At 40.6% G+C, this 12,435-nt stretch overlaps 1 protein-coding gene across 6 annotated transcripts in view; it reads right to left on the reverse strand.

Moving 5' to 3' along the window:
- Positions 1-1,274: 1,274 nt before the first annotated feature.
- The window catches only part of polg2 (polymerase (DNA directed), gamma 2, accessory subunit), a 47,409-nt gene continuing 36,248 nt past the window's right edge, over positions 1,275-12,435 (reverse strand). Inside the window, exons 9-11 of one of the 6 annotated variants that reach the window (XM_069929722.1) lie at positions 10,710-10,909; positions 9,483-9,742; positions 1,275-1,482 (exon numbers count right to left, since the gene is read on the reverse strand). In XM_069929722.1, coding sequence (XP_069785823.1) covers positions 10,753-10,909 — 157 coding nt within the window. In that variant the 3' untranslated portion in view covers positions 1,275-1,482; positions 9,483-9,742; positions 10,710-10,752. Of the gene's footprint in view, positions 1,483-1,624; positions 2,365-4,560; positions 4,772-9,482; positions 9,743-10,709; positions 10,910-12,435 lie in introns of those variants that run through there. The other 5 variants (XM_069929724.1, XM_069929720.1, XM_069929721.1 and 2 more) reach the window with 5 other exon arrangements.

Raw genomic sequence — 12,435 nt, forward strand, 5'->3', positions numbered from 1 at the left:
AAAGATGAGTGCAGAAGTCCATGGCAGGTGTAGTATCAGTTGGCATTGAAAATGAAATACAGACTCAAAGAAAAACTATAAACACGGAACAACAAAGATTTTGCTTCCTGAACACTTTTGGGTGTATTTGATAGATTTTAGGCTGCTGATCACGAAAATCACTTTAAACTTTTGCTATCATGAAATGTTTTTAGAGATATGACAGGAAATCACAAAAATAGGTTGTCTACTTTAAGCAGACAAAACCATGTCATTGAAAATTTATTTTCTCCATTCACATGTCTCCCCTGCTGATCTTGGTGCAGTCAGTGATGAACATGGTGAAAGGTTTCACCAGGACACGGCGACCATGGAAAAGTGGTATCAGGGCAATTGGAATCCATCAATCCTGGCCAACTGTTGTTGGGAGACTGACAAGAGAAGCATCAGATGCTGAGTACAGACAAAAATCAACAGCAAAATAGTTTTAGGTCAGTTAAACTAACGCAATGCGTCAGCGTCAGGATGCGATTAAATTCAATAAAAGTTAATTTAATGTTTCTCCAACTTCCTACGTGATAGAGCAAATCTGAAATGATCTTTGTATTCAGTTTCTAGTTGACTATAAAAATCCCCAGTTTTCTTTCAGGAATTAAAGCTTTTGAACAAGTTGTGGTCTGGTGTAATCAAAATGTCACATCAAAGTTATATAGGTCAGGGTTTGGGTAATCTACACAGCAGTCTCACCTAACTTGGTAAAGTGTTTCTGTAATCTACAGCAGCCCCCAACCCCAACCCACCAGGGACCACAGCACATTTAAGTAAAAGCCTTGTTTTCTTTTCACCTCACATAACATATAGTTTTTATGTAGTATATATTTAAATTTTATTTACCACATGCTAGAAGCTGATTCCAGCCATTTAAACCTGTGCTGCCCAATTACACCCAATTGATCTACAATTCTGTATGTTTTGAAGGGTGGAGGAAACCAGAGCACCTGGAGGAAACCCACAGACACAGAGAGAATGTACAAACTCCTTACAGACAGTGCCGGGTTGTTGGCCCTGTAACAGTGTCGCATTAACCACTTCATTAACCACAGAATGTAGGAGAGAAATATGGAAGAAACCAACTAAACTTGACTCCTTCACAGGGAAGGGGGCCCATGAACTTTGAGCAGAGTCTCAATGTGGGGCATAGCCAGAAAAAAGTTGAGAATGACCTTCATTTGGTTAGAAGAGGGCAACAAATATTTTAAAGATCATGATCAGTCTGGTTGGAGCAGCCATCCCATTAGTTAGTTACCTGATGCATTCACTGGTATAGCACACCTGCAAAATGTATCATCCATCAAGATCTTCTTCATTTCTTCAGGTGTTCATCCTAATTGCATGAACCACAGATATCTTGATGAAGGGTTCGACATTTCTTTCTCTCCCACTCATGCCGTTTGAACCCCAAGTTCCTCCAGCAGATTGTGTTTACCTCATGAACGACAGCACCTGGGATAAGAATAGGAAAAGCTCTCCTCTGAGTCTGACACTGGTCTAAATTAGAAATATTTCAGATTCAGATTTATTGTCAGAGTACATGCATGACATCACATACAACTCTGAGATTCTTTTTCCTCTGAGCAAGGCAGAATTATCACTTATTGATATTACAAAAAAAATGTACTCAATGTACACATGTAAATAAATAAATGTAAACAAACTGATTGCAATACAGAGAGAAGAAAAATCAATAAAGTGAAAAATTAAGAAGCCTGATGGAGCTTGTTGTTGAGGAGTCTGATGTTAGAGGGGTAGCAGGTATCCCCGAACCTGGTGCTGTGAGTCTTGTGGCACCTATATCTTTTTCCTGATGATAGGAGTGGAGTGTGTGCAGGGTGGTGTGGATCCTTGATGTTTGCTGCTGCTCTCTGATGGCAGTGTTCCCTGTAGATATTCTCGATGGTGGGAAGGGTTTTGCCTGTGATGTCCTAGGCTGTGGCCACTACCTTTTGCAGGGTTTTATGCTAGGGGTATTGGTGTCCTCATACCAGACTGTGATGCACCCAGTCAGTAGAAATTTGCCAGGGTTTCTGATGTCACACCAAACTTCCGAAAACTCCTGAGGAAGGATATATCCTCCTCCTTCCTTATGGATCCAAGTTATTCAAATTGTTATCTACCAAGACTCTGAGATTACCTTTAGCACACAGGCAGCAAGAATTCAAGAAGGCAGTTACTATTGTCTGTACTAAAATGATTAAGCCAACAAGATGATAAATCTCAAGGGTTTGATCTTCTACATCCAAAGTTTTAAGAGGTAGTTTTATAAAGCTGTTATCTTCTTAATTTTTATTGTTTCTGGAAAGGTTGAAAGTAGCAAATGTGATCCCACTATTATGGAGAGAGGAAAAAAATAAAGAGTTCAGATATCTTTCACAAACTCTCTCACATCATATGTAAAACACAAAAGTCTGCAGACCCTGTAGTTGAAGTAAACACACAGAGCTGGAGAAACTCAGCAGGTCAAACAGTGTCCTTTATATAGCAAAGGTAAAGATATATAACCGACGTTTTGGGCTTGTTGGTTCTGTATTTTTATCTTTGCTATATAAGGGACACTGTTTGATCAGCTGAGTTTCTCCAGCTTTGTGGTTTTATTTCTTTTATCTCTCAAATCATATGACTGCTTTATTTAAAAATACTCACTCATGTGACAAACTTTCTAATGGGAAGTGTCTTGACAAACCTATATTGATCAATTTGCAGATTTTAAATGAAATGTTAAAATACAAATTATGTCTAGATTTATTAGCATTCATTTAATAAATTTTTAATTTATACATACAGCACGGTAACAGGCCCTTTTTAGCCCACAAGTCTGTGCCGCCCAATTACACCCAATTAACCTATGACCCCCATATATTTTGAACGGTGGGAGGAAACTGGAGCCCCCAGGGAAAACCCATGCAGACATGGGGAGAACATACAAACTCCTTACAGACAGCATGGGATTTGAATCCCGGTCCTGGTCGCTGGCACTGTAACAGCGTTGCGCTAACTGCTACGCTAACTGTGCTGCCCATGGTTATAGGGGTTTCCATCAAATTTGAGGGGTGAGTGAAAATAAAATTACAATTAATTTTAAGTACATAAATGTCTTCACAAAGAAATCAAATTATAGAATAGCCAGTTAACTCCCAGTTCTGCCTCTGGTAAAAACCTCAAAAGCTGATTTCCATCCATTGTACCTCAACATCAATTGTCCTGTCTCCCATGTCTTCATGGGTGGCAGTTAGTGTCATGGTTAGCTGTTACAGCACCAGCATGAAAATGGGTTTTAAATCCTGTGCTGTTTGTAACGAGTTTCCACATTCTCCCCGTATCTGCCTGTATTTACTCCGGGTGCTCCAGTTTCCTCCCACTCTTCAAAAATTTACTGGGGATTGTAGGTCAATTGGGTGTAATTGGGTGGCACGGGCTCGTGGGCCAAAAGAACCTGTTACTGTGCTGTATGTATAATTTTTTTTAAAATCATGGTTCTTTAAGCTATATCATCATTCTAATGTCACACTACGTCTTAACTGCCTAACCAAATATTTATTTGATGTCTTAAAATCTGATTGTTTGCTTGGTAATTAGCAAATAATTGTTTTTTTTAAAAAAATAAGATAACCATGGCTGAGGAAGATACATTTCAGGAGTAGTAAATAATCTTTTGGCCAACATTATGTGTTCAGTGATAATACAAGTGTGGACAGTATTCATCTCACTGAAAACAGGGAGCAGGAATAAAAGGGATTTTGTTCTGGTTCAAAGGTTAACTCAAGGAGGAACCCAGGCATCAATTATCTCCCCTCAATTATTTAATATTTATATTAATGACCTGTTGGAGGGCCCAGAATGTATAGTATCCAAGTTTTGTTGATGTGAAAAAATGTGGACAGGCAAATTCCAAAAAGATATTGTGGCTATGGGAGAGATATTAAATAAGTGACCAATAGGCCGGTACGGCAAGTCATTAAAGCAGTAAATGATATATTGGTCTTTACAATTACTCATGCAATAAAGAAACAGGCTCCTCAGCCCGACAGCAGCACTGCTGGTGGTGTAAACCTGGGGAGAGGGGGGGACAGAGACACAGCGCTCACCCACGAGGTCCTACTGCCAATGAGTTCGTACAGGTTCTACACTGCCCATTAAAAGATCCAAAGATGTTTTATTTAAAATCCTGCAATCGCAGGGACTGGGTTCACGATGGCAACACCTGTTTTTTTTGGCTGTGGCCTTGAGGGATTGCAGATTCTGGGGGAATAGTGTAGTAACCTACACCGATGAAGCAATTAAACATACTGGAGTACTCAAAAACATCTGTGAAGCTAAATTTCCTAAACGTTAGGGGACGATGTATAAAAAGTGCTGTAATTTCTGCATGGTCAAACCAAAATGTATACAAATAACCTTGAATAAAACCTGGAATGTGCACTTCAATCATGTGATTTGTTTCATTGCAAATTTAAAACTGTGGAGCACAGGAGCAAATAAAGAAAAAAAAAAAGCGTCTTTGTCCCAAACTTTATCGAGGGCACTATAAATTTTTATTCTGATTCTGAATTGATATAATGTCAACAACAAAGAGGAAACACGCAAAGTATTAGAAGCAAAATCCATGTGAACTGCCAGCACAATCCTGATTTTGAATTAATCCGTCATGCTTTGTATCCTTAAATTGATGCTTGTTGTTGCTGGTATCATTTAAAATAGAGCAAATTTCAAATGTCTACATTTTGCACAAGATTTCCTTAAGAAAAGCACAAAAAAGATTAATTATGATAGCCCTAGCTGTAGCAAAAAAATGTATTATGTCAACCTGGAAATTAGAACACAACTTGAGAATACAACAATGGTATATAGAAATGAATAAATGTATTCCATTAGAAAAAATAACATATAATTTAAGAAATAACATCACAATATTCGAACAAATATGGGAATCATACATGAAACACAATAGAGAAATCCTACCAAGGACCTCCACCCCCTAAAATGACAGAAGGAGAAAATAACGAAATGAACTGACTCAATATATAAAAGTAAAAGAGAAAAGTTTTTGGTTAATTTTTATTAAATGATGACATTGCTTAACGGGTTTAATGTATCTTATAGATTGAACTTTGAATAAATGGAAAGGGGGGGTGAGGGAGGGAGGGAAGGGAGGGGGGAAAAAGGGGAGAAAATGACACTATATATTCAAGAGAAAAATGTCTGTATGTATTTTGGTCAGTATGGTTTATAGTGTGAAAAATAAAAAAATTTTAATAATATTGTTCAAAATAAAAGAGAAGCTACTTCCCCTGAGTTCTATAGCTGTCACAATAAAGTTTTGACACATACCAGTAGTTCTGAAAATTTGACTTATTGGCAGGGTAACGCAAGACTAAATGACTCCAACACAAGTCAAACAAATGAGTCTGCAGAAGTTCTGTATGTCATCAGAAACCTTAGCAAATTTCTACAGATGTGTGGTGGAAATTGTGCTGACAGGCTGCATCTCAGCCTGGTATGGCAGTGAACATAGTCCAGTACATTACAGGTAAAATCCTCCCCAACATCTAGAAAATCTACATGGAATGTTGCCATTGGAGAGCAGCAGCAATCATCAAGGATCCACACCACCCAGGATGAGTTTTGTTCTTGCTGCTGCCATCAGGAAAGAGGTATCAGTACCACAAGACTCGCACCACCAGGTTCAGGAACAGCTGCTACCCCTCCACCCAACACACCCCTCAATAATAAACTCAATCAGGGACTTATTTAAGGACACTGTACAATATGCATTATGGATTTTTTTTCTGTATTGCATAGTTTGTTTCTATTTCTTTGTTTACATTTCACTCTTGTAGTATATACACCTTCTTGAATACAGTTTACACTACTAATAATTGCTTAGCCCGCAGGAAAAAAATCTCAGGTTTGTATGTGATGTCATGCATGAACTCTGACAATAAATTGAACTTGAACAAACCTTATACACTGCTACCCAAATGGATCATGAGGGGCATTAACTGAGAAAGCAATGTCCTAAAGATGTGACAATGATAAACATGTACAGCTGAAATTCTGAGAATTTCAACAAATGATGAATGATGCTGCCCAATGTGACCCTATCTATTCCTTCTCTACATACTGGAAGATAACAAATGAAATTAACTCAAAGCAATATGCAAGTATAATCCTACATCATCTTTCTGCTCTAGTTAGATAGATTGTGCTCTTTATAGCCCAAATTATTAGCCTACAGTAGAAGTTCGAATATGAGGACAGCTCAGGGATTGGGGAGGTCCAGATTTTTGGAATTTCCGAATTCACTTTTAAAATTAAAATTTATGGAGGAATAAAGAGAGATGAACAGGTAAATTTTGATAGTTTGCTCATGAGGAAATACAGCACGCTTCATTTATCAAAACGAGCAGTTTTAAAGAAAAATGAAGTGGTCACTTGTTGCTACTGTGCATTGGTCGTGCTTGCACATGCACACGATAGCCCACTAAATTTAAACAAGTTTGAGAGTTCTTGAAAAGTCCTGATTTTCAGGTGGTCCAGATTCTCGGGTGGTCCAGATTTTTGGACTTGTACTGAATAAATATTTCTGAGCCAACAAATTTCATGAATGAAATCAAAGCTTTGGCCTCTGGAATAAGATGCCATGGACAAAACAAAGAGTTACTGCACCACTGGGAACATTTTTTCTATTTAAGGAGTGCATGGATTTCTCTGTCACTGAAACAGAGACCATCAGCTTGGAGGAGCCTCCCACTTCATTTGCTTCTTACAATGCAGAGCAGGGGTGTAGGGAATACCACTCCCCGCGTCATCTCAACCAACTCCTTTCCCCCATCTCCTCTCATTCCTTAAACAGGTCCTGGTGGGCTACTCTCTGATTCTGTGGATGCTGTGCCAACTGATGAGACAAATGTAGTACCCACAAAACATTACAGCACTAAACAGGACCCTTCAGCCCTTCTAGTCTGTGTCAAACCATTTTTCTGCCTAGATACACTGATCTGCACCCAGTCCATAGCCTCCATATCTCTCCCATCCATGTACCCATCCAAATTCTGAAATGTTAAAATTGAGCCTGCAATCACCACTTCAGCTGGCAGCTCGTTCCATACTTCCACCATTCTCTGTATGAAGAAGTACCCCCTAAACCTTTCCCCTTCCACTCTTAACCATGTCATCTGGTTTGTATCTCACCCACCCTCAGTGGCGAAAACTTATCCACATTTATTCTGTCTATACCCCTCAGAATTTTAAATATCTCTGTCAAAACTCTCCTCATTCTTCTACACTCCAGGGAATGAAGTCCTAATTTGTTTAACCTTTGCCTATAACTCAGTTCCTGAAGTCCGGGCAACATGCTAGTAAATCTTCTCTGTACTCTTTCTATCTTATTGATGTCTTTCCTGTAGTTCGTGACCAAAATTGCACAAAATACTCCAAATTTGGCATCACCAATGTTTTCTACAACTTTGCCATAACATTCCAACTCTTATACTCAAAAACTTTGATTTATGAAGGCCAATATCCGAAATGCTCTCTTTACAATCCTATCCACCTGTGACTTTCAGGGAATTGTGTATCTATAATTCCCAGATCCCTCTGTTTTACCACACTCCTCAGTGCCCTACCCATCGTATATGTCCTTGGTTTGTCTTTCCAAAATGCAACTCCTCATACTTGTCTGCATTAAATTTCTTGACAACAGATATTGATTGAATGCTGAGCATCCATCTGCCCTTGACATATACTCCAACCTCTCCATACCATACCAAATGCCCCCCCCCTCTATTTGGGTAACCATAGATTACCAAGAATGAACATCTATGGTGTATTGTTTTTTTCCCAGAATTTTTAAGTGCTTTCCTGAATATATTTCTTTGTCTGCCTGTTTTATTCCCCTGATAAAGTTTGACGTGAGGTGACTATTTTGAGAAGGATGTGGCTTGCCCAACATCAGCAACAGCCATGCTGCCACTTTTGTGGACCTGGGATAGAGGGGGGCGGAGACAGCAGTGCTCCGCTGGGTCCTACTGTCCATTCCTAATGCCAAAGGCACAGTAGAGGCTTTAAACAGTCTGTTAAAGGAGCTGTTTTATTTTAAATCCTGAAGCGACAGGTCTGCACCCAAGATGGTGGCATCTGTGCTGGGGAGCATACAAGAGGAAGCAGTAGACTGAACAGGGAACCAGAAACTGGGAGAACACACTCCTTGTTGAAAAGGAGAAGCACAGGAAATGCCCTACTGGACAGTGACCACAGCAGCGGACTAGCGATGACTCTGTGGCTGAGGGACCTATAAAAGCTGCGTGGTCGGAAATACACAGGCTGCTGAAGGGACTCCCTTTTTCTTCTCTTTTTCCTATTGTTAGGGACACCAGGCAATGTTCATAGTGACTTTTTGCTTGCCTTACAGCAGAAAAAGTTGAAATATATCATGTATATTAAATTTTTAATTAAAAAAAAATTTAGACATACAGCACAGTAACAAGCTCTTTTGGCCCACAAACCTGTGCCATCCAATTGACTTTCAACCCTGGTACGTTTGGAGGAAGAGAGGAAACCAACACAGACAGAGAACTTAAACTCCTTACAGACAGTGGTCACTTGCTCTGTAACAGTGTTGTGCTAACCTCTACACTAACCGTGCCGTCCCTGTGTTTAGACAAAAAAAGCACGGTAACAGGCCATTTCGGTGATATTAAAGGAACCTTTGAGGCTAGGGTGACCTTGGTTCTGGAGTGGAGGCAATTGAAATTTCCCATTAACCTTAGAGTGGTTGTATTCCAGCAGGAGCCTGGAGAAGGAAAGTGAAATCAAACACTTATTCATCAATAATTGGCTCAAATTATCTTCTGCCAGGACCTCCTAGAACTCCAGTCCTCATTACAAATTTTTAGATAAGAGCTGTTTTCCAGCAGTTTAAAAAATCCAGGGAGAAACTCCTTTTTGCTTAAAAGTTCTAGCCATGGACAATGATCTAGCAGACAGTCAAACACACAGTATATTGAGTGGTGGTTAGTAATCCTGGTACGTGCTGGTCATCAGTACCAGCTATGTTCCTCCTGTTATAAAATGCTGTGCTTACAGTCACATCCAGAACAAGGCTGGACTTGAATCTGTTCAATGACAGGATATTGCTGGAGAGCATTGCCTTCTACTCAAATGATCTCAACGACATTGTTAATGATTTTCCCTTCATCACATCAGAAATGGGGATGTCCACTGATGATTTATCCAGCTTCATTCCATTCAGATAATGAAAAGGGGGTGGAGGGAGGAAGGTGCAGGGAAGGCTAACAGGTAAGAAGTCAACGGTGGATATATGTGGGAATGTAGAAATGAGCTGAGAATTGATAGGGAGAGATGGCCTCCCCCCTCACTTTTTATTCAGCCACCCACCTATTCTTGCTTATACCTGACATAGGGTCTAGGCCCGAAACATCGCTTACCTTTACTTCCTATGGATGCTGCTTGACCTGCTGAGTTTCTCCAGCACGTTTGTGTACTGCATTCAACCCCAGCAACTGCAGACTTTCTTAATTAACCACTAGTGGGGTATCACATTATCATAATTTGTGTAGTCTTGTGATCTCAGGAAAATTGCATTATTCTCTCTCAGGTTTTGACATCTGCCTTTTATCACAGGAGCAGTGTGCACCTCTTATGAGGAGTAAAATCTTGCCACTCCATTGAATAGTTTTGCATCTAGCTGTAGGAAAATGAAGTACAATGTGGGGAAAAGTTAAATCGTTCGTTCTAAGAGGAAATAAATACAATGCACATGAGCACTTGGAGCATCTGGAATCTGGGTAGATTATTGGTCTCCTTATTTTATGTAATGTACAATCTTGGCTTGAAATACTCTACTTCACTATTACTGGAAAAATCCTGGAACTCCTATCCCAACCGAGAGCACCCCTACTTCAAAGACCCAAAGATCGCTCCTCACTACAAGGTCAATTTAGGACTGGCATTAAGTGCTCGCCAATGATCAAATGTTCCTCCACCCTAAATCCCAAGATAATAATGCCTCCCATTCTCTCTGAGCCCTCTCCAGATGGCATTAAAAATCGACGTCTCATTTCCATTAGATCCTCCTGCCATGCCTCTCTTTCCCTATCCCTTTTGTTCTCCTTTCCTCTAGCTCTGCATTTACAGAGCCACACCCCTCCTGCGATCAATTCACACCTTTCCTCCCCTGTCCAATTATTGCCTTTTTCCTGTTCTCCTCCTTCCTCAGCCTTTTTATTCAGGGGCCTGTCTGCTTTTTGCTCATCCCTTGACAAAGGGCTCAGGCCTGAAATTTGGTTATATATCGTTATATCCTATGGATGCTATATGACCTGCCGAGTTCCTCCAACACTTTTGTGTATTTACTACAATCACTGCACCTGCAGACTTTTGTGTTTCACTCTAAAAAGAAATTTAAATACAGATATCCTGTAGTACTGAATTCCAGAATCAACATTCAATTGTAAGAAGTATCCACAAGAGCTTCCCTGCGACTTTCAATTTCCTTTTTTCTAAAATTAGGTAAATCTATTCAATTGGATCTGCCTGCAGCTAAATCAGTTTGATCAACTAATGATTAAAAAATGAGGTTGTTAGTTTAAAAACTGGTTACTTGAATGCAACAGAAAGCAGTTAATGACCCAACAGAACATTTATGTTCTCACCATTCAAAGTCTGATGGCTTTATTTTTAATAATCAATATATGGTCAAGATTTCTGAATGTACTTGGTGAGAAAGTCTCTCACTTCTGAGATGTGAACCATCTCTTTCATAGTCGTATCTCGGTTCCTTAGTTGCACTAATCCATTCTCTAGTGTAGTCTCATTGATGACAATTGAAAAAATCACTCCCATCTCATCATACCTATAAAAAGAAAAAAAAAGTGAATTTGGCTTTAGTTTATGAACATTTTCTGAAGAAAATATTGAGAAAGAGAGAGAGATTTATAAATAGATAGATAAACATAGATATAATATATATCTATATATCAATCTGAGGCGCATGCAAGCTCACACCAAGACACAAGAGAAACTTGTCCGTGAACTACTCTTTGCAGACGATGCTGCTTTAGTTGCCCATTCAGAGCCAGCTCTTCAGCGCTTGACGTCCTGCTTTGCGGAAACTGCCAAAATGTTTGGCCTGGAAGTCAGCCTGAAGAAAACTGAGGTCCTCCATCAGCCAGCTCCCCACCATGACTACCACATCTCCATCGGGCACACAAAACTCAAAACGGTCAACCAGTTTACCTATCTCGGCTGCACCATTTCATCAGATGCAAGGATCGACAACGAGATAGACAACAGACTCGCCAAGGCAAATAGCGCCTTTGGAAGACTACACAAAAGAGTTTGGAAAAACAACCAACTGAAAAACCTCACAAAGATAAGCGTATACAGAGCCATTGTCATACCCACACTCCTGTTCGGCTCCGAATCATGGGTCCTCTACCGGCACCACCTACGGCTCCTAGAACGCTTCCACCAGCGTTGTCTCCGCTCCATCCTCAACATCCATTGGAGCGCTTTCATCCCTAACGTCAAAGTACTCGAGATGGCAGAGGTCGACAGCATCGAGTCCACGCTGCTGAAGATCCAGCTGCGCTGGGTGGGTCACGTCTCCAGAATGGAGGACCATCGCCTTCCCAAGATCGTGTTATATGGCGAGCTCTCCACTGGCCACCGTGACAGAGGTGCACCAAAGAAAAGGTACAAGGACTGCCTAAAGAAATCTCTTGGTGCCTGCCACATTGACCACCGCCAGTGGGCTGATATCGCCTCAAACCGTGCATCTTGGCGCCTCACAGTTTGGCGGGCAGCAACCTCCTTTGAAGAAGACCGCAGAGCCCACCTCACTGACAAAAGGCAAAGGAGGAAAAACCCAACACCCAACCCCAACCCACCAATTTTCCCCTGCAACCGCGTCTGCCTGTCCCGCATCGGACTTGTCAGCCACAACCGTGCCTGCAGCTGACGTGGACATTTACTCCCCTCCATAAATCTTCGTCCACGAAGCCAAGCCAAAGAAAGAATATGGATATATAGATATCTATATATCTATATATAGATATAGATATATAGATAAATACACAGATAGTGTGTATAGAGATAGATAGATATACATGTAGATATATATATATATATATAGGGACACCTTGTATAACACCAGAGCCAGCTCTTCAGCGCTTGACGTCCTGCTTTGCGGAAACTGCCAAAATGTTTGGCCTGGAAGTCAGCCTGAAGAAAACTGAGGTCCTCCATCAGCCAGCTCCCCACCATGATTACCAGCCCCCCCACATCTCCATCGGGCACACAAAACTCAAAACGGTCAACCAGTTTACCTATCTCGGCTGCACCATTTCATCAGATGCAAGGATCGACAATGAGATAGAC

Source organism: Narcine bancroftii, chromosome 3 (genome assembly GCF_036971445.1).
Source record: "Narcine bancroftii isolate sNarBan1 chromosome 3, sNarBan1.hap1, whole genome shotgun sequence".
Lineage (NCBI taxonomy): Eukaryota > Metazoa > Chordata > Chondrichthyes > Torpediniformes > Narcinidae > Narcine > Narcine bancroftii.